The 26,669-nt window shown below is 37.7% G+C and overlaps 2 protein-coding genes and 1 long non-coding RNA gene across 5 annotated transcripts; 2 read left to right on the top strand and 1 right to left on the bottom strand.

Moving 5' to 3' along the window:
• Window positions 1-4,549: 4,549 nt before the first annotated feature.
• Window positions 4,550-6,483, bottom strand: LOC307138025. Its single transcript, XR_013817983.1, has 4 exons — window positions 6,351-6,483; window positions 5,591-5,647; window positions 5,427-5,480; window positions 4,550-4,683 (listed from the first exon to the last, which is right to left on the bottom strand). It is a non-coding gene; the product is annotated as an uncharacterized lncRNA (long non-coding RNA).
• Window positions 6,484-6,785: 302 nt separating this feature from the next.
• fbl (fibrillarin) lies at window positions 6,786-11,119 on the top strand. The gene is made up of 9 exons (XM_079838055.1): window positions 6,786-6,936; window positions 7,755-7,907; window positions 8,210-8,362; window positions 8,450-8,544; window positions 8,634-8,804; window positions 9,713-9,845; window positions 9,932-10,044; window positions 10,141-10,286; window positions 10,711-11,119. Exons 1-9 carry the CDS (start codon window positions 6,927-6,929, stop codon window positions 10,733-10,735), a joined length of 999 nt encoding a protein of 332 aa, XP_079694181.1. The 5' UTR covers window positions 6,786-6,926; the 3' UTR covers window positions 10,736-11,119.
• Window positions 11,120-12,043: 924 nt separating this feature from the next.
• On the top strand, window positions 12,044-25,964 carry alkbh8 (alkB homolog 8, tRNA methyltransferase). Of its 3 annotated transcripts, XM_079836347.1 has the most exons (12): window positions 12,044-12,185; window positions 12,673-12,910; window positions 12,995-13,126; window positions 13,496-13,591; window positions 15,415-15,519; window positions 15,597-15,667; window positions 15,951-16,057; window positions 16,235-16,386; window positions 18,515-18,771; window positions 18,918-19,067; window positions 24,880-25,213; window positions 25,318-25,547. In XM_079836347.1, the coding sequence occupies exons 1-12, from the start codon at window positions 12,051-12,053 to the stop codon at window positions 25,368-25,370; spliced, it is 1,830 nt and encodes a 609-aa protein (XP_079692473.1). In that variant the 5' UTR covers window positions 12,044-12,050; the 3' UTR covers window positions 25,371-25,547. The 3 variants fall into 3 exon arrangements, with proteins under 3 accessions (XP_079692473.1, XP_079692472.1, XP_079692471.1); XM_079836346.1 differs by having other exon boundaries at window positions 24,880-25,964; XM_079836345.1 differs by having other exon boundaries at window positions 15,415-15,531; window positions 24,880-25,557.
• Window positions 25,965-26,669: the final 705 nt, after the last annotated feature.

Raw genomic sequence — 26,669 nt, 5'->3', positions numbered from 1 at the left:
AAAGCGTAAATGATGGGAAATATTTATTTTATTTCTTATACAGGTGCGTCTCAATAAATTAGAATGTCGTGGAAAAGTTCATTTATTTCAGAAATTCAACTTAAAGGGTGAAACTAATATATTATATAGATTCATTGCATGCAAAGTGCGATATTTCAAGCCTTTATTTGTTATAAATTTGATGATTATGGCTTACAGCTTATGAAAATCTCAGAAAATTTGAATATTACATGAAATCAATAAAAAAGGATTTTAAATACAGAATACAGTCAGCCCTCTGGAAAGTATAATCATGCATATGTACTCTGAAAGGTTGGTTTCTGACTGCCGTTTCAATATAATTGTATATATCCTAAATAAATTCATAATCAAAGCCTTAAAAGAACACTCCACTTTTTTTGAAAATAGGCTCATTTTCCAACTCCCCTAGAGTTAAACAGTTTAGTTTTACCGTTTTCACAATTAATTCAGACGATCTCCGGGTCTGGCGGTAGAACTTTTAGCATAGCTTAGCATAGATCATTAAATCTGATTAGACCGGTAGCATCTCGCTCAAAAAAATGACCAAAGACTTTCAATATTTTTCCTATTTAAAAATTGACTCTTCTGTAGTTACATCATGTACTAAGACTGACGGAAAATTAAAAGTTGCATTTTTCTAGGCCGATATTGCTAGGAACTATACTCGCATTCCTGCGTAGTAATCAAGGAACTTTGCTGCCGTACCATGAGTGCAGCGCCGCAATGATATTACACAGCGCCGTGACAACCTGCTTGCACAGGGAGCGTGCTGGGGACTATTTTCAGTACAGAAGAGTCAAGTTTTAAATAGGAAAAATATCTAAACTCTTTGGTCATTTTTTGAGTGAGATGTTAACGCGGTCTAATCTGATTCATTGATCTATGCTAAGCTATGCTAAAAGTGCTACCGCCAGATCCGGAGATTGGCTGAATGGGTTCGAAAATGGTAAAACTTAACTGTTTAACTCTAGGGGCGTTGGAAAATGAGCCTATTTTCAAAAAAAGTGGAGTGTTCCTTTAATCAATATTTACCTTTCTATATTATTATAATGATTTTTTAATGATTCTTTCCATTTATGATTTTGCTTAATCAATAGGACCAATGATTGTTTGTTTCTTCCTTTATGTTTTCTAAAGTTTTTATCTGGTCTCTGAGTGGTGACTGAGGGTCTGTCCTAGGGATGTGTCACTAAACACTTGATTTCAGTTGTGTTTGGATTTTGGAGGCATCACACACCTCTAACTCGACAGGACAACAGTAACAGTGCTTGCTCACTTAGCCCGGCTTTCAGATATGAAATATGGATTTGTCTTTCATTGTATTTTTTTTTTTCTTTCATTTTATATTTCCTTTCACTGAAACACTAAAGAATTTAATGAATATGGCCTGTACTGTCTGTACCTCTCACTGAGAGAAAGCACGTGTTATCAGTATGTTTTGGGAAACTTTTTGTGGTTAGGATCTGAGCTCAACCTGGGAGAGACGGTGTATCTGTGTGTGTGCGCAGTATTCTGTGTTACAGATCAGTATTGGAGGTGGATTACGGGCATTCTAAGAGATGGGAGGACTTGTTGTTCTGGGCAAGCTGGCGCCTGCTCCAGACCTGAAAGGTCACTACGTGCCTAAATCCGGAGTGAAGATGTCAACAAGTGATCTATGTACAGGTGAATCTGATTAACTGACAATGTGTGGAAATTTACTATGACTGTTCATTTTCTCTGAGCCAATCAGAATCATCCACCTTGCAGTAATGACCTGGCTAGACCTTGAAAACAGTATAACTGTTGAGAAAGTGTATGTACGAGAGGCTGGTAGAGGGAGCACGGCCTCATTTTTCACTACTGGTCCTGGGTCCTAAACTGTTACCCCAACAACTCAGTACTTGGTTTGGGTCCCTTTTACCTGAATTACTGCCTCAATGCGGCGTGGCATGGATGCTATCAGCCTGTGGCACTGCTGAAGTGTTATGGAAGACCAGGATGCTTCAATAGCGGCCTTCGGCTCTTCTGCATTGTTTGGTCTCATGTCTCTCATCTTTCTCTTGGCAGTGCCCCATCGATTCTCTATGTGGTTCAGGTCATTGAATAATGAAGTTTTGGTACTTTTGGCAGTGTGGGCAGGTGCCAAGTCCTGCTGGAAAATGACGTCAGCATCTCCATAAAGCTTGTCTGCTGAAGGAAGCATGAAGTGCTCTAAAATGTCCTGGTAGACGGCTGCGTTGACTCTCGACTTAATAAAGCACAGTGGACCAACACCAGCCGATGACATGGCTCCCCAAACAGACGCAAAGACGCTTCTGACGACATTTGAAGCCCATGTCCAGGATCCGTCTGTGTGTGGTGGCTCTTGATGCAGTAACTCCAGCCTCAGTCCCCTCCTCATGAAGCTCCCCCACACATTTGAATGGCCATTTCCTGACAATCCTCTCCAGGCTGCGGTCATCCCTGCAGCTATTTCTTCCACACTTTTCCCTTCCACTTAACTTTCTATTAATGTGCTTTGATACAGTAATTTGAAAACACCCAACTTCTTTTGCAATTACCTTTTGAGGCTTTTGTCAATGATGGTTTTCATAAGCTGTAAGCCATAATCATCAAAATAACAAATAAAGGCTTGAAATATCTCACTTTGCATGTAATGAGTCTATATAATATATTAGTTTTACCTTTTAGTACTGAAATAAATGAACTTTTCCACGACATTATAATTTATTGAGATGCACCTGTATGTATCACAAACACTAAAAGTTGGAAATTAAAACCCAGCAAACAGAACGCACAATGTAAGTGGTGCTCATTAATTTTATTTTACATGTATGAAACACATTGTATTTGTTGTAATTTTCCATATTGTATGTCTACCATTCACATTTCCGCTTGAGGAACTCCCTCGCTGTTATTTATAAGCTCTTGTGTTTGTTTGTTTTTTTTACACCAGATTTAATAAAATTCTGTTTTGTTTTACAAGAAGTAAATAAAGTGATTAAAATAAAATGATTATCCTATGTGCTGTACTGAGTTTCTATGAGAATATGATATAAGAATTATATTTGAAAGCAATCTAAAACCCCTACAAAAAGATTATATATGCTTATGCTAAAGCATTACAACAACACAGGACTTAAAGGGATAGTTCACCCAAAAATGAAAATTCTGTCATCATTTACTCACCCTCAAGTTGTTCCAAACCTGTATGAGTTTGTCAACCATAGTCAATGGTTGCTCTATCTGCTTGGTTACAAACATTCTTCTAAATATCTTCTTTTGTGTTCAGCAGAACAAAGAAACTCATACAGGTTTGGACCAATTTGAGGGTGAGTAAATGATGACAATTTTCATTTTCGGGTGAACTATCCCTTTAAAGTCGGCTTGAAACGGAAGTTGTGATAGTCTTTTTCCCCGTTCAGTACGTGTCTAAAGTTTGGAAACTACTTTTTTTATGTTTTTGAAAGAAGTATCCTATATGCTCACCATGGCTGCCTTACAAAATACAGTAAAAAACGTAATATTGTGAAATTGTATTACAATGTGAAAAAAATTGTTTTAGTCAATTTAAAAATGTAATTTGTTCATGTGATGGAAAAGCTGAATTTGCGAGACACGACCAACTGCAGAACCGCAGAACCATATACGTCACTCACAACAGTCTGAGAGCAACAGCACCACGCCACAGTGACGTCACTCACAACAGTCTGAGAGCAACAGCACCACACCACGGTCTCATGCCGGAAGTGGGCGGAGCTGATTTATCTTCATATACATTGCTCAATGCTCATGGAGCAATCATACATTGGAGCGTTTCAAACAATGTTAATAATGTCAAGTATTTTATTAATACGTTCTAATTGTAGAGAGGTATAGATAGATAGATATACTCACTTTTCATTAATAGTACATAGTTAAATCATAAAAATACACACATTACACATTGAATATATTTATAACGCAAGTTATATATGTAATGTAAATTAATATATATATATAAAATGTAAGTTTATATATATATATATATATAAACCCCATTGCAACGTTTTGTTAAGGATTTTTAAAGTAAAAAGTTTCTATTTATATTATGTCTTTAAAGATTATATTAGATCAATTGAACATAAAGCTTAAAACACTAAAAATGAAAACAAAGATTGAGCATTTGAACATTTATTTATATGACAAAATATTTTTTACTCAAGCATTTCAGAATGAACCTTTTTTCATAGTACATAATACACATTACACAATTCTACACTGGAATGCATAATTCAAGCAGATTCAGATTAATCAAATCCTAAAACAACACACAAATTATTTACTTACCCAAAGGCATCATATACTAGCTGGGGTTTGCTTTAAAAAAATACACAATCAGACCAAAGAGAATATATTGAACTAGGTTCAAAGTTATTGCACAGCAGGTACATGACAAATTAAATCAAATGAAATCTCCATAAATATACAATTAATTCTGAGACTCCTTTAGTCCAAACACTTAAAAAATACTAAAGGCTCTTTGGCAAGTTGTTGGTCAACCATTTCAGCCTGTGAAAGTTGAAGGGCTTTTTCCTGGTCTTCCTCTTTCAATTTCAGAAAGCACGGCTCCTCCACGAAACCTCTGAAAACGTTTGGTAGTTCGCCTGCAGTGCAGAGGTCTTCTGTGATCCGTGGCTCCTTCATGAGAGAAGGGTACAAAAAATGGGATGAAATGTTGGAAGTTTTTTAACAATCTCGTGTGTTGAAGGATGTAGCATGTATAATAGTTTGTAAAAAAGTTTTGAAATTCAATTTTCCTCATGTCTATATTTGTGACAAATCATACCCTGTCACAAATCAAATTAATTAACCATTTTCAGTTCAAAATGTATACAGAAATCAAAGGCAAGCTTTCACACTGTGCTTATCGTCGTTCTAAACACACTTTTAACCCCGGGTAAAGTAACATTTCACACTTTTATATTTACGTGCTTTGGACAGTCACTGAAACACTGCATTCTATATAAATAATAAATTCACCGTTGGAGAGGAAAAACGTCAAATGCTGACAGAAAACGCAACAATTGCAGTGAAGAAGAGACCATTTTAATTATTTATAGTCTGAAATGTCCATTCAGGATAAACTTGTAATACGAGGACATGCAAAGCTTGAGCATTTATGTAAACATATTGTGTGCAGTGTTCGTCCAATCAGTGACACTGCAAATAAGGACGTTATCCTATGGCTTAGTACAGTACAGTGTGGAACGGCAGTGTATGAATACCCAGGATTAATTGTTCATCTCAGGTAAATGATGATCAGTGTGAAACGAGATAACCCAGGATTCTGTATACCCGGGGTTTACTATTTCAAGTGTGAAAAGCCCTCATGTTTTTCATCCTAATGAAGAGAAGCTCTTATTTTTAAAAAAATGTCTTACTATTAACATGAATATCCCACAGTCAATAGAGCCGACCAACTGTTGTGGAACAGTCTAAAACAATAGAACATTATTAAGTTATTCCTGGAAAAGATGTGACAGATATAACAACACACTATCTGTATAAGTAGCTTATGTCTTTATGAGAGCCTTTTAAAACTAACCTTGTTTTTGATCAGCCTCCATTGTCCTGTGCTGGGGTGAGTCTGCTTGTCAATTTACTGCAACATAATCAAACAGAAATATTATATATAATGTAACCATAAAAATTGTACAAGAGAGACAAGTTTCATTGTTCTCAAGCAAAAATGACCACTTACTGCAAATTCAGAATATAAAAGAAACTTTTTCAGAACGTCATCCAAATGAACAATATCTATATTTGGCAATTCATATCACATGTTTGGTTGTGTATTTGATTTGATTTTAATAGGACATATTCAGACACATGAAATATTGTTTGTATTTTTTTGGCTTAAGCACATTGTGCTTATATATAAATATATCTACTTGAAACTTTGAAGATGAGATGACATTTTTGACCAAATCATGCAGAAAACCAACTAATTCTAAAGGGATAACAAATAAATACTATTTCTAATGAAAATGAAGTAAAGCTGAGCCTCTCCAAATCGTAATGTGCCTCTATAAATTCGAAAAAAATCCACATAAAACACATTGGTCAGTATCAGAAAAGGTAATTAAATAAAAAATACAGCGCCAACAACAAAGTAAAATCACAAACAATAAATATGTAACTTAAAGCAAGACCATATCAACAGATGCGAGAGACATCGTAAAGCTCGTTTAAAAAAAGATTAGAGCCACGTGCTGTATAAAGTGTTAATACAACAACTATGGATCAAATACACAACACAAATAAACTTGATAGATTAAAACCACAACTCAAAAACAACTGTTTACCGTATTCTCTTTTTCCGCCATGCCGATTGTTTAGTTTTCGTTAACCCCGCCCACTTCCGGTCCTCAGACTGTTGTGAGTGACGTCACTGTGGCGTGGCGCTGTTGCTCTCAGACTGTTGTGAGTGACGTAAATGGGTTCTGCCATAGACATAATAAATACAATAAAAACGGTGTATGCTGCAAATTCCAATAATAACCAACTGCAGAACCGCAGAACCCATAGACATAGACATAATAAATACGTCTATGTATTTATTATGTCTATGTCTATGGGTTCTGCGGTTCTGCAGTTGGTTATTATTGGAATTTGCAGCATACACCGTTGGCTCATTCCAAATACATGAATGACGCAGTTACATGATTGTAGTTTCAATGTCCCCCGCTAGATGGCGAGAGAAGGAGCACGTGTTTGTCTTCTCTTTTTTTTTTATCGCAAGTGCATTATGGGAAAGACGTTCGACGCACATGTGGCCACCTGATCAGAGCTGAACGAGTCTGGAAGAGAAGCTGCTGGATAGTATCATCGGCAGCTATTTGTATAATTAAAACAGGATTAGCCTCATATAATAAGACAAAATGAGACCAGGTAAGCTGTTTGTAGTTTTTGATGCATATATGTTTGTTTCAATGGTCGCACTATAAAACATTAGTGTTAATGTGTTGGTTTTGCTCGTGTGTGAAAATGGCTAAGTTAGCCACGCGCTTAAAGTTTTCGTGCACGAAACGCCCTTTCTATGAAATATTATGACATCGTTTGTTGTTTTATTAGTATATATTTAAACATTTTAGTGTGGGCTTATAAAAATAGTGGTTTCAATGTAGATACTTATATGAATTACAGTGTATAACACTGCGCGTGAGCAATCGAGCCATGTGGCGCACGCGGTGCTGAAGCCTCACATGGCTCTAAACTAGAGAAACTGTTAATTTGTTTCTAAGATTAGTGTACTCCGTTGCGTTGTTTTTTATTATTAAATCCAAATCGTGCTTATTATATATTTTGGCTGGACATTGTGCACAAGGCTTATTTTAATTGAGTTTAAACAGTATAACTTCCTCGGTCAGACCATGATGCTTTGTAGTTTTGGGTAAGTGGACAACCTGTAGCAAAGACATAAATATTAAACACAACCCAAAATTACAAAATGAATAAAATTTAACTTTGTATATAACTTAGTTAGTTGACTCTAATGGGTAAGGGCATTTGAACACCAGGGCCCAGTTGCAACCCCTGTTTATATTAATATTATCACTAATATCGTTCTTAACTTTGTCATAACGTAATTATAACTAAAGGTTTTCCTAAGTATAAAGGTGCAGCTGACTAGAGTTTATGGAGTGTGATATCGAATAACGTTCTCTGTTTTGGGTTCGTATTAATTCATGTTTGTTTTCTCCTGACAGGATTCAGTCCGAGAGGAGGAGGAGGTAGAGGCTTTGGAGGAGGTGGAGGCAGAGGCTTTGGAGGAGGAGGAGGAGGATTTGGAGGTGGAGGTAGAGGCTTTGGAGGAGGTGACCGGGGTGGAAGAGGAGGATTTCGAGGAGGTAGAGGTGGTGGTAAGCAAAAATATTAAAATGATTTTATTTCCCAGATATATATATATTTAATTCTTGTATTGTCCGACATGGTAATGTTAGTTGATGTTGACAAATACTTTTGGTGTTTTTTTTTACATTTTTTATATAGAATGAAATATATGGTACCTAATTACTATATATATACTACATATACTATCTAATCTCTGCATTTGCTTTTTAAATTTTTTTTAACCTTGTCTTCTAGTATGTCAGTAAAAATGTACAGTGTATTTTTCGTGTTTTTTGTTTTGATCAATTTTTCTGTATCTTGTTTGATAAAGGTGGAGGATTCAGGTCCCCTGGGGATGAAGGGGGCTTCCGTGGGCGAGGGGGTTTCCGTGGCACTCCTAGAGGTCGGGGTGGAGGAAGAGGAGGGGGACGAGGAGGGTTCAGAGGGGGCAAAAGGGTGACCGTAGAGCCCCATAGACATGAAGGTAATGCAGAAACAATCAGCTACATTTTGGAGTTGAAATTGCTTTTGCTGACATTGTTACATGCTAACGTTCTGTTTAAAATGACAGGAGTATTTATCTGCCGTGGTAAGGAGGATGCCCTGGTCACGAAGAACATGGTGATTGGAGATTCTGTGTATGGAGAGAAGAGAATAAATGTTGAGGTGAGCCTGTAGCAGCATGTCTCTGATGTTCACTGGAGGAGTTCCAGAAAGCATTGTATTCATTGCATGTCATTTTTTTCTGATTTAAGGAAGGGGAAACTAAAATTGAGTACAGAGCATGGAATCCTTTCCGGTCGAAGCTGGCCGCAGCCATTTTAGGAGGTGTTGACCAGATCCACATCAAGCCGGGAGCAAAGGTCATGTACTTAGGAGCCGCATCAGGGACTACTGTATCCCATGTTTCTGACATCGTTGGACCGGTATGTAGATTTTTTTTACATTTTATTTGTTATATATATATATATATACACATCTGCATACATCATCAGCAAATATAAAACATTGAAACATTTAAAGTTGAAGTGTGTTTTCTGCATAATTCTGTGTATTGTAATATTTTAGATGCTATAATATAGTGTTCTAGTTGAATGTTTAGCTGGGATGGCTTTTTACAGTGATTTGTTTTGATTTTGAGATTGTATTAGTGTTAATTTAATATTTTTAATGGGCCTTGTTTATTTTAAGTTTTTGTCACTCAAGTTTTTTTTTTAAATAGTTTTATACTTTTATTTACTTTGGTTGTAGTTAAGGTAATTTTTGTATTTCAAACTCTCAGTTAGTTGCCAGAAAATCAATCACCGATAAAGATTTAAATAGTTTTAGCTTAGTTAAAAATACTGATTAATAGTTGATATTCATATTTAATATGAATATAATAGGAATGTAAATATTTCCATTTTTCATGGTTGGTTTGACTGGTGAAAGTATTGCGATACTGGCCCTGTCACAAATGGGGCACTTCATATGCACTTTCAGTCTTGTGGACTTACAGTACAATGGCTGCTGCATCTGTTAAGTCCATGAGACCGCAGGGTGTCCCATTTGTCATTTTAGGATTCAGAAGAGTGATTGAGCACCCCCTTAGCTGTCGATATGAGCCCTCTGTGCACTTTTGGCAAGCCCGCACTGAAGCGAGCTCAGCAGCAGACTTCTACCCAACAGTCAAAGCAGCATTACATCACGAAAGTGCAGACTCGTGGATACTGAAAGTGTTCAGGGTGCCATTTGGGACAGGGCCACTGAATTTTGCAGGCATGACACTGTTAGACAGTACTTCTGGACGTCCTGTTCGGCATTGTCTAAATTTTTATTAATTTGCTCCTCACAGGAAGGGTTGGTGTACGCTGTCGAGTTCTCTCACAGATCAGGCAGAGACTTGTTAAATGTAGCCAAAAAGAGAACCAACATTATTCCCATCATTGAAGATGCACGACACCCGCACAAGTATCGCATGCTAGTTGGTAAGTTCCTGTGATGTGAACATTTGAAAGGTAAAGAAGGCGTATTGCAAGGTTGTTTATTGAAGAACTGCTGTGTTTTTTTTTAGGTATGGTGGATGTCATCTTTGCTGATGTTGCTCAGCCTGACCAAACAAGAATCGTCGCCCTCAATGCACATAATTTCCTGAAAAATGGAGGCCATTTTGTTATTTCCATCAAGGTAGTGTAATGCTGACATTGATCCTGTTTTTGCTGCTCTACAAGTGTTCATGAGTCTTCCATTGTTAATTTTTTTTTCTCTCCCTTTTTTTGTCAGGCTAACTGCATTGATTCTACAGCCGCTCCAGAGGCTGTGTTTGCATCAGAGGTTAAAAAGATGAGCGCTGAGAACATGAAACCTCAGGAGCAGCTGACACTAGAGCCGTATGAGAGAGATCATGCAGTTGTTGTGGGAATTTACAGGTGAGCCTTTATGCTTAAATGTTTTTTGCTCAATGTGGGCATGTTTTGTAAGATTCCCATCTCTGTTAAACATATTTTATTGGACTGTCCTGGGTTAAATACAAGTAGAATTTTTCTATTAGGAAGTTATTTCACTTAAGGACTGAATGCCTGAAAAAGGAGTTTTTTTTTTTTATAATATGGTAATTTAAAAAATCTTGTATAATACAACTTGCTTGGTTGTATTTTATTTGTAATCAAATTTTTGCCATTAAAATTGCCTTAGATGTTGACATGGCATTTAAATAAAGCAATCTGCAGAATGTGCCTCCTGGTTTGAGCATTAATTTAGACATGAATGGCAATTGGCTTCCTTCAAGTTTTGTCTGAAATGTTTCTTGCATAGCTCACTTTTGCTAATCTTTTTTATTTTATTTTTTTGCAGACCACCACCCAAGCAGAAGAAATGAGGACATTTTTCCCTCACTATTCACATCCTCCTTTGCTCCTAAAATAACTGCTTCAGCCACTAGATGGACCCACAGTTTGCAGATGACAAAAGACTGATACATCTGAACCATTTTCCTGTTTCCGCTTGGATGTGGGAGTATTATCCCGCTGTACCTGAATGGCACAGGCAACATATTGTTTATGGAGAGTAACTCTGCTCCCGTTTTTCCTTTGTATGATCATCCTCTGTCATGTAATACTGTACTGAGAGATGAAGTTTGTGTTTTGCTTGTAAGAATTATTGGAAGCTAAATGTGTTATGTTAACTAAATCAACAGTTTTCCAAAGCATACATTTGTTATTGTTTCTTTGAATATTTTTAGTAAAACATTTTAACAATCGAATGTCATGGCTGTTATTTGTGGAAAATTTACAGAAAGCACCTTGGTTTAAAATTTAATCTCTTAGCTTCTGTATTGTTTTTAACCTCATAAATCTCTGAAATTATTAATTTCTCATTTTTCTGCCATTTCAAAAAGCCACAATAGAAGGGCTGGATATGTTTATACTCATTTTGAGGCAAATTTGTGTGACCAATACTAAAATAGGCAGTTGTTAAACCAGCCTAGGTTTGTTTGCTGATCTAGGCTGTTGATCTAGTTTTGTCCCGGCCTATTGACAAGTGCCCTAAACTCATCTGAAACCAGCAAACTGTTTTAGGTTTATTCAAACTTTTTTTCCCTACAAGGTATATGGTGAGCATTAGTATGTCTAGTTAGAGTTGTGATTTAAAGAAATGAAATCTTGAATTAAAGGTCCAGATGTTTCCTTGTCCAGAACTTTAGTGAACATAAGCAGGAAGCTGTAAATAGATTTTTCAACAAAATCATTAACTTTTAGTACAGTTGCCAGTTTATTTAGTTCGTTGCTCAAAAATTAAGTTTGAAAATTAATATGGGGGTTCTCGATCTCAAGAATATAAACTTGATTCTCATGCGCAATAATATTGACCGGTTATGACAATCCAAAATGGAGCTATTTCAGCACCTCCGTTAGTCAAAGGCTTTTAATGATAATGCTATATTTAGATAAGACCTGTGAAAATGGCGTAAATTAGCGTTCGATGTGGCTCTGTATTCAGTGGAAATGACGCTTCCTTTTCAACGTAAAAACTAATTTTCACGTTCACTTTTAAAGTTGTGTGTTTATAATCTCTGGGACGAAGAATGTAAACTATAAAGTCAAATACGTCTTCAGATAAACGACAGGAACATACGCCTCTAGGAACCAATTGTGTAGATCCTGCGAACAGGGGATCAAATAAGCGGTAGCACAATGGAGAACAGCATGGACAGCTCAAGAAGTGCCAGGAGAACTAAAGAGGAGAAAAAACTGCTTCGAAGGCAAATTAAAACCAGTCACACATTACTGAAACACGAGGGCATAAACACAGTGTCACATCCCACAAAGGTACCCACGAAGCTTCTTTTGCTGAATTGCCAGAAAGGTATAAATCGATTCAGACAGTCGGTCACATAGTGTATATGTAACATACTACTGCTAGATTCCTGTCATTATGTACGTCGTATTTCTGAATACTAATTTTACAGTGTAGACATATATAAGGTGTTTGTTGCGACTTCTTTTAAACGAATGCAGTACAATTATGAAAGATATAAATGATTTGTGGCTTCTCCTGTCAAGTCACCACCTATGATAGTGAACCACATTGAAAAAAAGTTTAAGTTGTCTTTGATTGTAACATGGATACAAATAAGCTTCCAAATAACTTAAGCTTAAGATGTGGTCAACTTGAGTGGTCAGTAATTTAAAATTTTATGTTCACATAAACAGTGAGCTTGATGAAGCCTCTCAAATGGTGACAAAGTGCTTTGCTTTGCATAAATGACTCAAAATCAATCAGTAATGTGTATGTTCATGAATGTCTGTTATGTAGCATCTGGTGGTGTCTAATGGAGGTTTGGGGAATGGAGTGAGCAGAGAGTCGCTGCTGGAGGTTCTTAAAGAGGGAGGTACTGTTGAGTCGCTCCTCACCCCTCCAGCCAAACCATATGCATTTGTAACATATTCATCAATTGAAGCAGGCCAGAATGCATATACATTTCTCAATGGACGAGCACTGCAGTGTCAGGAGGAGCAAAGTGTGACACTTTATTTCAGCTATGTCGAGAAAGGTGCGTCACATATCACAGATCATATCATTTTCAGTGAGCTTTAAACAGTGTTTCTAACGTTCTAATCTCATGTTTGATTGTCAGTGGACGGTGACAGGGGTGTATCCTGTGCATTGCCTCCTGGTCTGTCTGTGTTGGAGGATTTTGTGTCTCCAGAGGAGGAGATGCAACTACTGCAGGCTGTTGATTGGACACCAGATACAGATGATGTCACGGGTGAGAGATACTTGGGGTGCTTCTCAAATTGATGTTTCCTCACTCCGTCCATTGTGAAGGACATCTCAATTCTGTAATTGCACCACGAGGAGCGAGGAAGCTTCCTGAGAAGTCATGAGCGAAGAGGATACACAGGTGTATCCTTCCCTCGCATCATAAGGGGGTGGATCTAAGACGCGAGGATGCACAAAGAAGAAATGAGAAGCACCCTTGATGTCCTCATTCAGTTTTATGGCAAATCAGAGGATTAAATAATTTGTTTTAAATCTTTGTCATATTGCAGACATATTCCTTTAGATAATATTTTGATGAAGCTATTAACATATTCATTAGTAATACTAACATGTTCTCTCTATTTTCGTATATCAGTGCAGAAAGCTTTGAAACACAGAAGAGTGAAGCATTATGGATATGAGTTTCGGTATGATAACAATAACGTGGACAAAGACAAGCCCTTACCAGGTGGTAAGTATAAAAATTCCACATTTTGATGATGATAAATTATCCAACAATTGGTTTTTAATGTTTTTAAAGAAGTCTCTTATGCTCACCAAGACCACATTTATTTGATCAAAAATACTGGAAAAACAGTAATATTGTGATATTATTAACATTTGAAAAGACTGATTTCTAATGTAATATATTTTAAAATGCCATTTATTCCTGTGGTGGCAAAGCTGAATTTTCAGCATCATTACTCCAGTCTTCAGTGTCACATGATCCTTCAGAGATCATTCTAATATGCAGATTTGGTGCTAAAAAAAAACCTTTCTTATTATTATCAATGTTGAACAGTTGTGCTGCTTAATATATTTGTGGAAAGTATGATACATTGATCCATGCAAAACATTTTCACAATACTTCGATGAACAGAAAGTAAAAAAAAACAGCATTTATTTGAAATAATGTCTTTACTGTCACTTTTGATCAATTTAATGTGTCCTTGCTGAATTAAAGTATTAATAATCTCCAAACGTTTGAATGGTAATATATATAATATACACTCACCTAAAGGATTATCAGGAACACCATACTAATACTGTGTTTGACCCCATTTCGCCTTCAGAACTGTCTTAATTCTACATGGCATTGATTCAACAAGGTGCTGAAAGCATTCTTTAGAAATGTTGGCCCATATTGATAGGATAGCATCTTGCAGTTGATGGAGATTTGTGGGATGCACATCCAGGGCACGAAGCTCCCGTTCCACCACATCCCAAAGATGCTCTGTTGGGTTGAGATCTGGTGACTGTGGGGGCCATTTTAGTACAGTGAACTCATTGTCATGTTCAAGAAACCAATTTGAAATGATTCGAGCTTTGTGACATGGTGCATTATCCTGCTGGAAGTAGCCATCAGAGGATGGGTACATGGTGGTCATAAAGGGATGGACATGGTCAGAAACAATGCTCAGGTAGGCCGTGGCATTTAAACGATGCCCAATTGGCACTAAGGGGCCTAAAGTGTGCCAAGAAAACATCCCCCACACCATTACACCACCACCACCAGCCTGCACAGTGGTAACAAGGCATGATGGATCCATGTTCTCATTCTGTTTACGCCAAATTCTGACTCTACCATCTGAATGTCTCAACAGAAATCGAGATTCATCAGACCAGGCAACATTTTTCCAGTCTTCAACTTTCCAATTTTGGTGAGCTCGTGCAAATTGTAGCCTCTTTTTCCTATTTGTAGTGGAGATGAGTGGTACCCGGTGGGGTCTTCTGCTGTTGTAGCCCATCCGCCTCAAGGTTGTGCGTGTTGTGGCTTCCCAAATGCTTTGCTGCATACCTCGGTTGTAACGAGTGGTTATTTCAGTCAAATTTGCTCTTCTATCAGCTTGAATCAGTCGGCCCATTCTCTTCTGACCTCTAGCATCAACAAGGCATTTTCGCCCACAGGACTGCCGCATACTGGATGTTTTTCCCTTTTCACACCATTCTTTGTAAACCCTAGAAATGGTTGTGCGTGAAAATCCCAGTAACTGAGCAGATTGTGAAATACTCAGACCGGCCCGTCTAGCACCAACAACCATGCCACGCTCAAAATTGCTTAAATCACCTTTCTTTCCCATTCTGACATTCAGTTTGGAGTTCAGGAGATTGTCTTGACCAGGACCACACCCCTAAATGCACTGAAGCAACTGCCATGTGATTGGTTGATTAGATAATTGCATTAATGAGAAATTGAACAGGTGTTCTCAATAATCCTTTAGGTGAGTGTATTTACATATCAAAGTATGATATATCTAATATAATCTTAAATTGAATAGACACCTGTCATTTCAGGCCTGCCTGCGGAATGTGATGCTTTACTACGAAGATGTTTGGCTGATGGCCACATAAGTGTCGTCCCAGACCAGCTTACTGTAAACCAATACCAAAGTGGACAAGGTAGTACATCAGGTATTTACACACCTGAGGGGAGATTTATGCCTGTTTATAGGAGTAAACGCTATTGTCTGTTACAGGAATTCCTCCTCACGTGGACACTCACTCTGCATTCGAAGACACCATCCTTTCCTTGAGTCTTGGTGCAAAGGTATGAATAAATAAAGCTCTAAAATGTCATTTATTATGGATTGTTTTTTTCATACATCAGTATTATGAGTAGGCCAGTGTGATACAGTGTGGGATAGTGTTCTGTTACACCAGACTTGTTTGTAGCCTTATTGATTGGTTATGGTACAGCAACTTTATTGATTATCCGATTTTCCTTTGTCAAAACAAAGATGGAGATGGAAGATGAACCTCATGATTTTCCTACATGGATGGATATCTCTGTTTAACATCTTTCCTCTGTCTTTCCTCCCATTTTCCTATAGACAGTAATGGACTTTAAACATCCTGATGGACGTTCTGTCGCCGTGGTGCTGCCAGAGCGAAGTCTGCTAGTGATGAAAGGAGAGAGCCGTTATCTGTGGACTCACGGGTGAGAAACCGCAATATGTAATCAACCCTCTAAATACACTTTATGCCCAAAAATATGCAAACAATACAGCCCATATGTTCATTGATTAAAAAAAAAAAATATATAATATATATAACATAATTATAAATTCTTTATTCTAGGGACAGATGAACATGTTTTGTGTGTGTTTCATGTCAGCATAACACCTCGGAAGTATGATGTGGTACCAGTGTTGGAAGCTGGAGGGTCAGGGGTCATGACCTCTGACTTGAGTAATCTGACTCTGAGCCGCCGTGGTACCAGGATATCGCTGACCTTCCGAAAAATCCGGCATACACCCTGCAACTGTGGTGAGCTACATTTTTAAAATTCTTATCCTAGTACAGTACCGTTCAAAAAGTTTGGGGTCAGTTCGATTTTTTTGCTAATATTAAATGCTTTTATTTTGCAACAGTTTGTGTTGGATTATAAAAAAATACTACATCGGAATGTTACTATGTGAACACACAAAATTGTGGACATGATTTGAAAAGGTTAAATGGTCCTAAAGAAAATAGTCACTCTTGTACTACTTGTGGTCAAAAATGGCTTCCATAAAAATAATTGCCAAAAAAAAGAAAATACAGATAATTTGAGCGGACAAATCAGCCATGATACAGAAAATATTGGACAAATTTTATGGATTTATTTATTGTATTGAATTGTAAAATAAATGGATCATAATATTGCATAAATATTAGTACCATAAAATTCCCTTAAAATACAATATAATAAAAATTATTGAACAAAAATATAATACAAGGTTTTTCCTGGGGGAAAAAATGACATTTGAGGTGTTTGGCCACTTTTGAATGGGAGGTGTATGAGTGTGACCCTGAAATGAGAAACACTAGAGCAGGGGTCTCAAACTCGCGGCCCGCAGGATGATATTTTGTGGCCCCGTTCTTGACTTCAAATTTTAGTGTTAGTGCGGCCCGCGCGTTGCTCTGAAAAGCACCTTTTTGCTGAGTCGTTGCGTGTGTAGCGCTTGCCACGCTTGCTGCCTCCTTTGTGTGTGTGTGTGTGTGAGAGAGAGAGAGTTGGCTCGCCCCTCCCTCGTGCAGTATAATTGGTAAGACACCGCGTGATTGACAGGAACAGACGAACGAAGCTGATCAGACGGTTGAAACGAATGTGCTCTAACAGCACTCGTCAATGTCAAAATGATTGAGATAGCCAATCAAATCAAGGTATGCAGGGTTTACGTTCTCTTTTGGCTCGTGCACACTGCTCAGTCTTCACACACAGACGAGCGCGTCAATCTATCGCTTAATGCCGTTGCTGAGAGAGACTCTATTCTTTCCGGTGAAATAACAAAACAAAATGCAAACGTGTCCACGGTCTTATTATACAATCATTGATGAACATCTTTGATTTTAATGAAGAAAAACTATATGAGAGGGGATTAGAACCCGGAACCTTTGACACGGTTGACACAAATTCTACCACCAGACCACTAGAGAATTCTAAAGTCTTTTGCGGATCTATGTATTTATTCACTCACTCATGTGAAGAATATCGGGACTCATAATATATTTGACAAATTAATGCAAATATTGTTTACAAATAGTCCCAAAAAGATTATTTCCCAACTAGAATTAGACCTAGAATTTCGCTCACTGTTCTGTATGACCTGGTTACGGCCTTGCTGTGAATTAGTCTATTATTTAAAATAAAATTAAGATCATTCATTATTTCATATTACATGATGTAATTTCTATAGGCTATATTTTCGTTCAAATTCAGAAGAAACATTCATGTTGAAGAACTGTTAATAATAAAGATTGAGAAGATTGGATCAGTAGTGCTACTTTTTTTTGGAATACTTTAAACACTTTTTATGTGTAATACTTGATGCGGCCCAGCCTGACCCAGAGTCTACCTCCAGCGGCCCCTAGGTAAAATGAGTTTGAGACCCCTGCATTAGAGGGTTTAATTGATCAAAAGAAAGTGACAGACATTTATAATGCGACAATAGATTTTTATTTCTAATGTTGTTCTTTTGAAGAACCCTGACGAAAAATACAAATCAGAAGTGCAATTAAAGACATTTATATGGTTTCCACACAGTTTCCATTAAAATATTACGCAGCGCACAACTGTTTTCAACATTGATAAAAATCATAAATGTTTCTTGAGGACCAAATCTGCATATTAGAATGATTTCTGCAGGATCATGTGACTGGAGTAATGATGCTAAAAATTCAGCTTTGCATAACAGTAATAAATTCTATATTAAAACCGTTATTTTAAGCTGTAATAATATTCCACAATATCACGTTTTTTACTATATTTTGATCAAATAAATTCAGCCTTGATGAGCATAAGAGACTTTCAAAAAGAATCATATACTGACCCTAAATTTTCGAACAAAAGTGAATCTCTTTGCATTTGTGTATTTTTGTAGATTTATGAAAAGAGTCTGTTTATTTCTTGTAGCCTATCCGTCTGCATGCGATAGCCAGCGGCTGCCCTCTCCACCCACTGTGCCTGTTGCTGAAGGCGATGCGTGTCGTTTGGAGTCGCAGTATGTCCATCAGGTCTATGAAGAGATTTCCTCCCACTTCAGCAGCACACGACACTCACCGTGGCCTCAGGTGCGAGATTTCCTGCTGTCCCTGCCACCTGGTAGTGTTCTGGCAGACATCGGATGTGGCAACGGCAAATACCTGGGGATCAACCCTGAAGTGGTATCGGTATGTAATACAACACAGCAGACTTTACCAGAAAGTGACAAACTTGGTCGGACATGTCATGGTTATCACGTACAATTATGATCATTTCGATTACTTTAACCCCCTAAATAACTGTGATGGAACCTCTATCGTCTGTCCATCTGTAGATGGGCTGCGACCGCAGTGCTAATCTGGTGCAGATCTGCATTGAACGAGGTCATGAGGCATTCGTGTCAGATGCGCTGTCTGTCCCCCTGCACAATGGCTGCTGTGATGCCTGCATCTCCATTGCAGTCATTCATCATTTCTCCACACAGGTGAGCAACCTCGCTAATTTAGGGAACAAACACTTATTTTTGATTCTACGTGAGAAATAACGCCATTATATGTGAATTGAGCAACAATTTGCTTTAACACCCTAACACAGCGTTTGTCTTTCTGGTCTAATGTAAACTACTGCTCAAAAGTTTAGAGTCAGTAAGATATACAACCCCAAATCAGAAAAAGTTGGGACAGTATGGAAAACGAAAAAAAAAAAAAAAAAAAGGAAGTGATTTCTAAATTTCCTTTGACTTGTATTTCATTGCAGACAATATGAACACAAAATATTTCATGTTTTGTCTGGTCAACTTCATGTCATTTGTAAATATGCATCCTTTCCTGTCATTCAGACCTGCAACAAATTTAAACAAAAGTTGGGACAGTAAAGCATTTACCACTTTGTAATGTTGCCATTCCTTTTCACAACACTTAAAATACGTTTAGGGACTGAAGACACCAAGTGATGAAGTGTTTCAGGAGTAATTTTGTCCCATTCTTCCTGCAAACAAGTCTTAAGGTGGGCAACAGTACGGGGCCTTTGTTGTCACACATTCTCTATTGGTGACAGGTCGGGACTGCAGGCAGGCCAGTCAAGTACCAAGTACCCGTACCCTCTTCCTCCGCAGCCAGGACTTTGTAATGTGTGCAGAATGTGGTTTTGCATTGTCTTGTTGAAATATGCATGGATGTCCCTGGAAAAGATGGCTTCTTGAAGGCAGCATATTATGCTACAAAATCTCTATGTACTTTTCAGCATTAATGGTGCCTTCACAGAAGTGCAAGTTACCTTTCCCAAGGGCACTGACACAACCCCATACCATGACAGACCCTGGCTTTTGGCCTTGTTGCTGGTAACAGTCTGGATGATTCTTTTCTTCTTTGGTCCGGAGCACACGGCGTCCATTCCTCCCAAAAAATACCTCAAATACTGATTCATCTGACCACAGTACACGTTTCCACTGTGTGATGGTCCATCCCAGATGCCTCCGAGCCCAGAGAAGTCGACGGTGCTTCTGGACACTGTTAACATAGGGCTTCCTTTTGGCACAGTACAGTTTTAACTGGCATTTCACGAGTTCACACTTACATATAATTTGTAGAGAGTTAATTGAATTGCGTATTTGGCGTGCTGTCCGGGGGGGAGGGCTTCGAGCTCGGACTTCGGCCCGAACCCAGAGTACCCCCCGTCTGTAAGTTGTTTAGAACTAAAAGATAGGGCAAGATGTGGAGAAGGGGTGGTGGAGGGATGCTGAAAAACTGTCAACAAAATGGAGGTAGGACGGCTGCGTATATATATACCTCTTTGTTGATTAGCTGAGTACTCTCCACCTGTGTCAATTATCTGACATGTTCCTCCCGAACCTCGTTTAGTGAAACAGCATTTGTGGATGTAACTACGTATTGTGGTACTTGACAAAGGTTTGCCAAAGTAGTCCTTAGCCCATGTGGTGATATCGCTTATAGATGAATGACGATTCTTGATGCAGTGCCGCCTGAGGGATCGGAGATCACGGTTGTTCAGCTTAGGCTTGCGCCCTTGTCCTTTACGCACTGAAATTCCTCCAGATTCCTTGAATCTTTTAATTATGTTATGCACTGTTGAATGTGAAATATCCAAATCTCTTCCTATCTTTCTTTGAGGAACATTGTTTTTAAACATTTCAATAATTTTCTCACGTATTTGTTGGCTAACTGACGATCCTCGGCCCATCTTTGCTCTTAAAGGATTAGACCTTTCTTGGATGCTGCTTTTGTACCAAATCATAATTACAATCACCTGTTGACATCACCTGTTTCAAATCACATCATTATTTAACCATTTTACCTCATTACTAGCCCTAAATTGCTCCTGTCCCAACTTCTTTTGAAATGTGTTGCAGGTCTGAATAACAGGAAAGGATGTATATTTACAAATGACATGAAGTTGACCAGACAAAACATGAAATATTTTGTGTTCATATTGAATTTTTTTTTTTTTGCGTTTTCCATACTGTCCCAACTTTTTCTGATTTGGGGTTGTATATATACAGTATACATTAGGGGTGTAACGGTACACGTAATCGTATTGAACCGTTTCGGTACAGGGCTTTCAGTACAGTGGGCGCGTGTACCGAACGGTTATGCAATCTTTAACAGTTAACAGACGGCTTGTTTAAAGCGTGGAACACACTTCAATCTGAGTTCCCACACGAACATATTGAGTATTCAGTCCATTTCATCACGAAATTCAAACGATAAATGCCGTTTTAACGCTCTATAATGTGACGTGACTGATAGACGCGGATCAGTTCAACTTCAAGCGGCAGCGCGATCATCTCTTCCTAAAGAATAAACATAAATTAATATCTTATGGTATGTTGAGGATACATTACAACTTACTGAAACGTATCATATGTTGTGTAATCGCTCCATCTGTGTTTCAACCGTGGAAAGACAATAAAACAGCTTGTAAACAATGTCATGTAGAATCACGTTTACCTCAGAAGTCATTCAGTGTCCACAGCTGTGAGTTCACTAGAGAGATTAACTCTTTCACTGAATACATGCACTATATTAGCCTATATATTCGTTATATTAGCCTATATATATTCATTATATACTACTTAGCCTGTTAGTGATGTCTTGTTTATTTAATGTATGTTTAAATAAACCTGTCATGAAAATTACAGCCACTAAATGATTATATTTCAACAACGAATTGGAGAAAAAATAATAATAATTAGATTTAGATAAAAATAAATAGCAAATTAATTTAGGCTAATAGTTTGGGCTCTGTTGTTAATCTTTAATAGCAATATGTAAGTAAGGGCTCCCTATATAGTTTACAGCATTATCTTTAAGAAACTTTTAGTTATAACTGAATTAATTTAAGGACAGACACAATTTTTTGGACTTGTCGGACTTGTAACCGGAAGGTTGCGGTTCGAGTCTCAGGTCCGGCAGGGGTGAGTGGGGGGAGTGGATTACCAGCTCCCTCCTCCACCCTCAATACCATGACTGAGGTGAGACCCTTGAGCAAGGCACCGAACCCCAACTGCTCCGGGTGTGTGTTCACGGTGTGCGTGTGTTCACTACTGTGTGTGTGCACTTGGATGGGTTAAACGCAGAGTACACCATTGTCACCATACTTGACCACATGTCACTTCACTTCACTTATAGGCAGACCATTTTTTTTTTTCAAACTCATTTTTTTTTATAAATCATTAAAAATCATGTCTAACATTTTATTATATAATATGACTTTATAATGATATACAGCTGCGGTGGTAATTTGTTACATTTTTGTCAGGAAATCTTAAGCATCCACTGAGAGAAAAAAAACAATCTTCACTACACTGGAGATTTTTTTTTCTTCGGTTTGCATGTTTAATTTAAAATTTCTTTAAAGAGAAATATAATTTTCTCATTTTACCCAATATGCGGTATTGAGCATTAGTGAGTACACATACAAACGCAGATAGAGACGTTTTGACCGATGAAACATGAAGACATCTGTGTTCTTCTAGACATCTCAGGTATTTTCATATGGATAAAGTATATTTATAATGCAATGCTAATCGACATAGCCTTTATCATTGTATAGAATACTATAAAATAATATCATTTCTATCTCATTCTGTGATATGAAGCCACGCCAAATCACACAAGGAAGTTATTTCAAACACTCGACTCTGACTTTATAAAGTGTGTTGTCGTAAAGCGTCATTAAATGTTCTCTTTTGTTGGACAACAGTTTTGTGAATACTTGAATTATCAAGTTTGGAGAGATGTTATAAAATGTGTATTTAAGAAAGCAACTCTTTTAAGTGACTCAAACACACAGCGCTTCCAGAGACAGAGCAGCATTTACTGGGAACCGATCAATTCGCTCTGATCACAGTGCTGCTGTGCTTCACCATAAAAGATGCTGCGCATATACTTCAATTAAAACGATTAAAAAGAATCGCACTAAAACCAAAACGTGATTTTGATTTATTCGTTCAGCTCTAGATCAACACTTCACACAAACAAGCGGATCTCTCACACACATGTAAATTTATATCTCACTCTGCTACTGTGGTAAATTAGCCTGGATGCCAGCCGAACTTAGCCCCGCCCACAACATTTTTACACGGGCAGTTCGGTCTGGACTTGATCGGTAGAGAAGAAATTATGCCCGAACAGAAGCTGTTCGGACCAATGAAATTGTCAGGGCGGGCTTTAGACGATGATGGACAGATGATCAACAGTAACGTAATCATCCACGTCATCAAAGGTGCTTGGGTTGAATTTGTTCTAATCCTAAACGGAGAACTTGTTTGTATATGCGTTCACTTTTACTATTTCTCTCAGAAATTATGGTGTTGGTAAGTACTCTGTGTATCCTTATTTTACAACACCGGCAAAGATCGTTCACTCATCTTTTTCTTCTAACGTATTCCAGCGTGCGTGCAGACAGGGTTGCCAAGTCTTTACAACAAAACACGCCCAATTGCTAACATTCCGCGAAACTAGCCAAAAACAAGCCCAATAGCTTTCCAGGGGGGTTGTCCAGGGGGGAAAGGCATTTGGGGGGTAAAATATGTGCTATTTTGGCAGGGATGCCAGCTAAAATTTGCATTCCTGGGTCTGTATTTCACATAATTGGGGTCGCTTCAACCCGCGGACATGGCAACACAGTGCAGTTGAGTTCTGTTGACATTTGATAACTAACGTTATGCGTCGCTCCGTTGCTCTGATTGGTTGTAGGTCTATCCAATTGAGATCTTTCCTGGTTCGGTTGAAACACGCCCCATAATCACAGCCCAACGGAGCAGTATCAGACTCATATTCTGACTAGAATTGAGTATGACGACGTCAGGCTAGTGGTAAATGTATTCATCGAACAAATAAAAAAAAATTCTGCAAGGACGTATCAAATTGATCAAAAGTTACAGTAAAGACTTCTACATGGTTTCAAAAGATTTTAGTTTCAAATAAATGCTGTTCTTTTGAACTTCCTATTCATCAAAGAACATGGTATCACGGTTTCCACTAAAATATCAATCAGCACAACTGTTTTCAACATTGATAATAAGAAATGTTTCTTGATCAACAAATCAGCATATTAGCTGAAGGATCAAGTGACACTGAAGTCGGGAGTAATGATGCTGAAAATTCAGCTTTGCATCACAGGAATAAATAACATTTTAAAAACTATTAAAAGAGAAACTGGTTCTTTTAAATCTGAATAACATTTCACACACAAAAAAAACTGTTTTACCACCTTTTTGATCAGATAAATGCATGCTTTGTGACCATAAGACTTCTTTCATAAACACTAAAAAAATCTCACATACTGCAAACTTTTGCACAGTAGTGAGTGTTTTAACTGTTTGTCAAACTTTAATACATTTTACTTTGATATTGTTATTGTTAGTTCTTCTGGTGTTTAGTATCTATCTGGCTTCCCATGACAGCAATTTATTTGTCTGACGTTTAGAATGAGGTGTTCTAGCGGTTTATTTTCAATCAATTATTTTTTCTCCTAAAATATTCTCATAGTACATGAGCCTTTTTATCTCAGAAAAAGTTGAGCATGGTCTTGGCAACACCAAGGTCAATGGTTTGATTTCAAGAGAATACATGAACTGACTAAATGTACCTCTTAAATTCATTATAACTTGCTTTGGATGAAAGCATCTGCCAAATATATATAGGTAAATGCGGAAATGTCCATGTGAGATGTAGTAGTTGAAATGGGAAAATAAAGAAAACCTTTGTCAAGAATTGGCAAAAAGAAATGTGCAAATTTGTACATGATGCTGAACAAACTGCTTGTGTTCTTAGGAGAGAAGACAGGCCGCTGTCAGAGAGCTGATCCGGTTATTAAAAGTGGGAGGAAGAGCTCTGATCTACGTTTGGGCTATGGAGCAGGAATACAACAACCAGAAATCAAAATATCTGAAAGAAAGAACAACTGAAACCATCACGGAGAATGGCAAGGAGCTTAAAACTGAAGAAAATAAGCCAAACCAACAAGAGGAGCATGATGGGAAAATGAGTTCAGACATGAAATGCACGGAGGACGGTTTTGGGAATGCGACACAAGCCAGAATCCATGTCCATACTAACCGCACAGCTTTCCTTTCCCAAGATCTCCTGGTGCCGTGGCACTTAAAAGGTAATGCGGACAAGAACAAGGGAGCAGCAAGTAGTAGCACAGATGTTCCTGTGGACAACACAAGCCAGAGGCCCGTATTTCACCGCTTTTATCATGTCTTCCAGCAGGGAGAGCTGGAAGAGCTGTGTTTTGGTGTGGCAGGTGTAAAAGTGCTTAGGAGCTACCATGATCAGGGTAACTGGTGTGTGGAACTGGAGAAGACACATTATACCTTGTCAAAGGATGATATTGCACAGGAAATATTTTAGTTTATTGAATAAATATAAAATGTAACTTTAAAAATGTACATTTCGTGTATTCATTTATGAAATAACAGTTAATAAAATACAACCAGAAGAAAAGTGACTGAATGTTGAGTGTTTCTGTAAAGCAGCACAAAATGTTGCTTTATATGCTTTCTTGTACAAAACCTACCTCAGTGTATTACTCTTTGGCAACTCTGTTAACCATGTTAATGTCAACATTCCTTGGCCTGGTTTATGCCTTAAATTCTACAGTAATGTAATATAAGCTCCATCACAAAGTATGTAGATACATTAATATGGCATCATGTGCATGTTATTATTGTCCAGGCTTAAAATGCAACACTACCGTTTTCTACAATATGTAAACAGGGCGTCTCATCTCTGTCTCTACTGTTCAAAAGTTTGAGGTGGGTTAGATTTTTTTATGTTTTTGAAAGACATCTCTTATGCTCACCAAGGAAGCATTTATTTGATCAAAAATACAGTAAAACTAATTTTGAAATATTAAATCATTTTGTATTGTCAGAATTTCTTTAGTCTTCAGTCACATGATCCCCTCACATATCTTCTAATACGCTGATTTGGTCCGCAAAAAAAAAAAAATCTTATTAATGTTGAAAACGGTTAGTTTTATTATTATTATTTTTATGAAGAGCATCTATAAAATAACAGCATTTATTTGTAGAATTCTTTGTAACATTGTAAATATCTTTAGTGTAACTTTTGATCAATGGAATGCATCAGTGCTTAATAAAAGTATTCGTTTATTTTTATTTTTAAAAAAACTTTAAAAAGCCCTGAAAAAGTTTGTATCTAGTTTTCATCTGACTGTACTGTTTTAGTAGACCACTAGATGGCGTCGGATCGGAATGTAATGCAGAGGTAAAGGTAGCGCTATGAACTTTCACCTTGAATTTGATGACGAACTTCCTGCATGTTTAAATTTTAGTAACCTAGGTTGACCTGGCGGCCCATTAATTTTACATCCAATTTCAAATGTATACCTTCGCGTTTTGTCATAAACTACGGTAGTTCTCGCACATGAAGAAACTACAGAGAGAGGGGCATAAGGATCATTTTCACGTTTAGTCTGAAAGTTCCCACAAAAACCCTGCAGACGTGTGAATGTTCAAGCTTACAATGCGACTAAAAGGTTATGAACAATAGACACCTGTAAATATGTTTGGTTTGAATGTCTTGCGTGGGGGGAG

This window comes from Gobio gobio (genome assembly GCF_949357685.1).
Source record: "Gobio gobio genome assembly, chromosome: 15".
Taxonomy (NCBI): domain Eukaryota; kingdom Metazoa; phylum Chordata; class Actinopteri; order Cypriniformes; family Gobionidae; genus Gobio; species Gobio gobio.
Note: the sequence above shows the minus strand (reverse complement) of the source record. Positions and strands in the feature narration are given on the sequence as shown.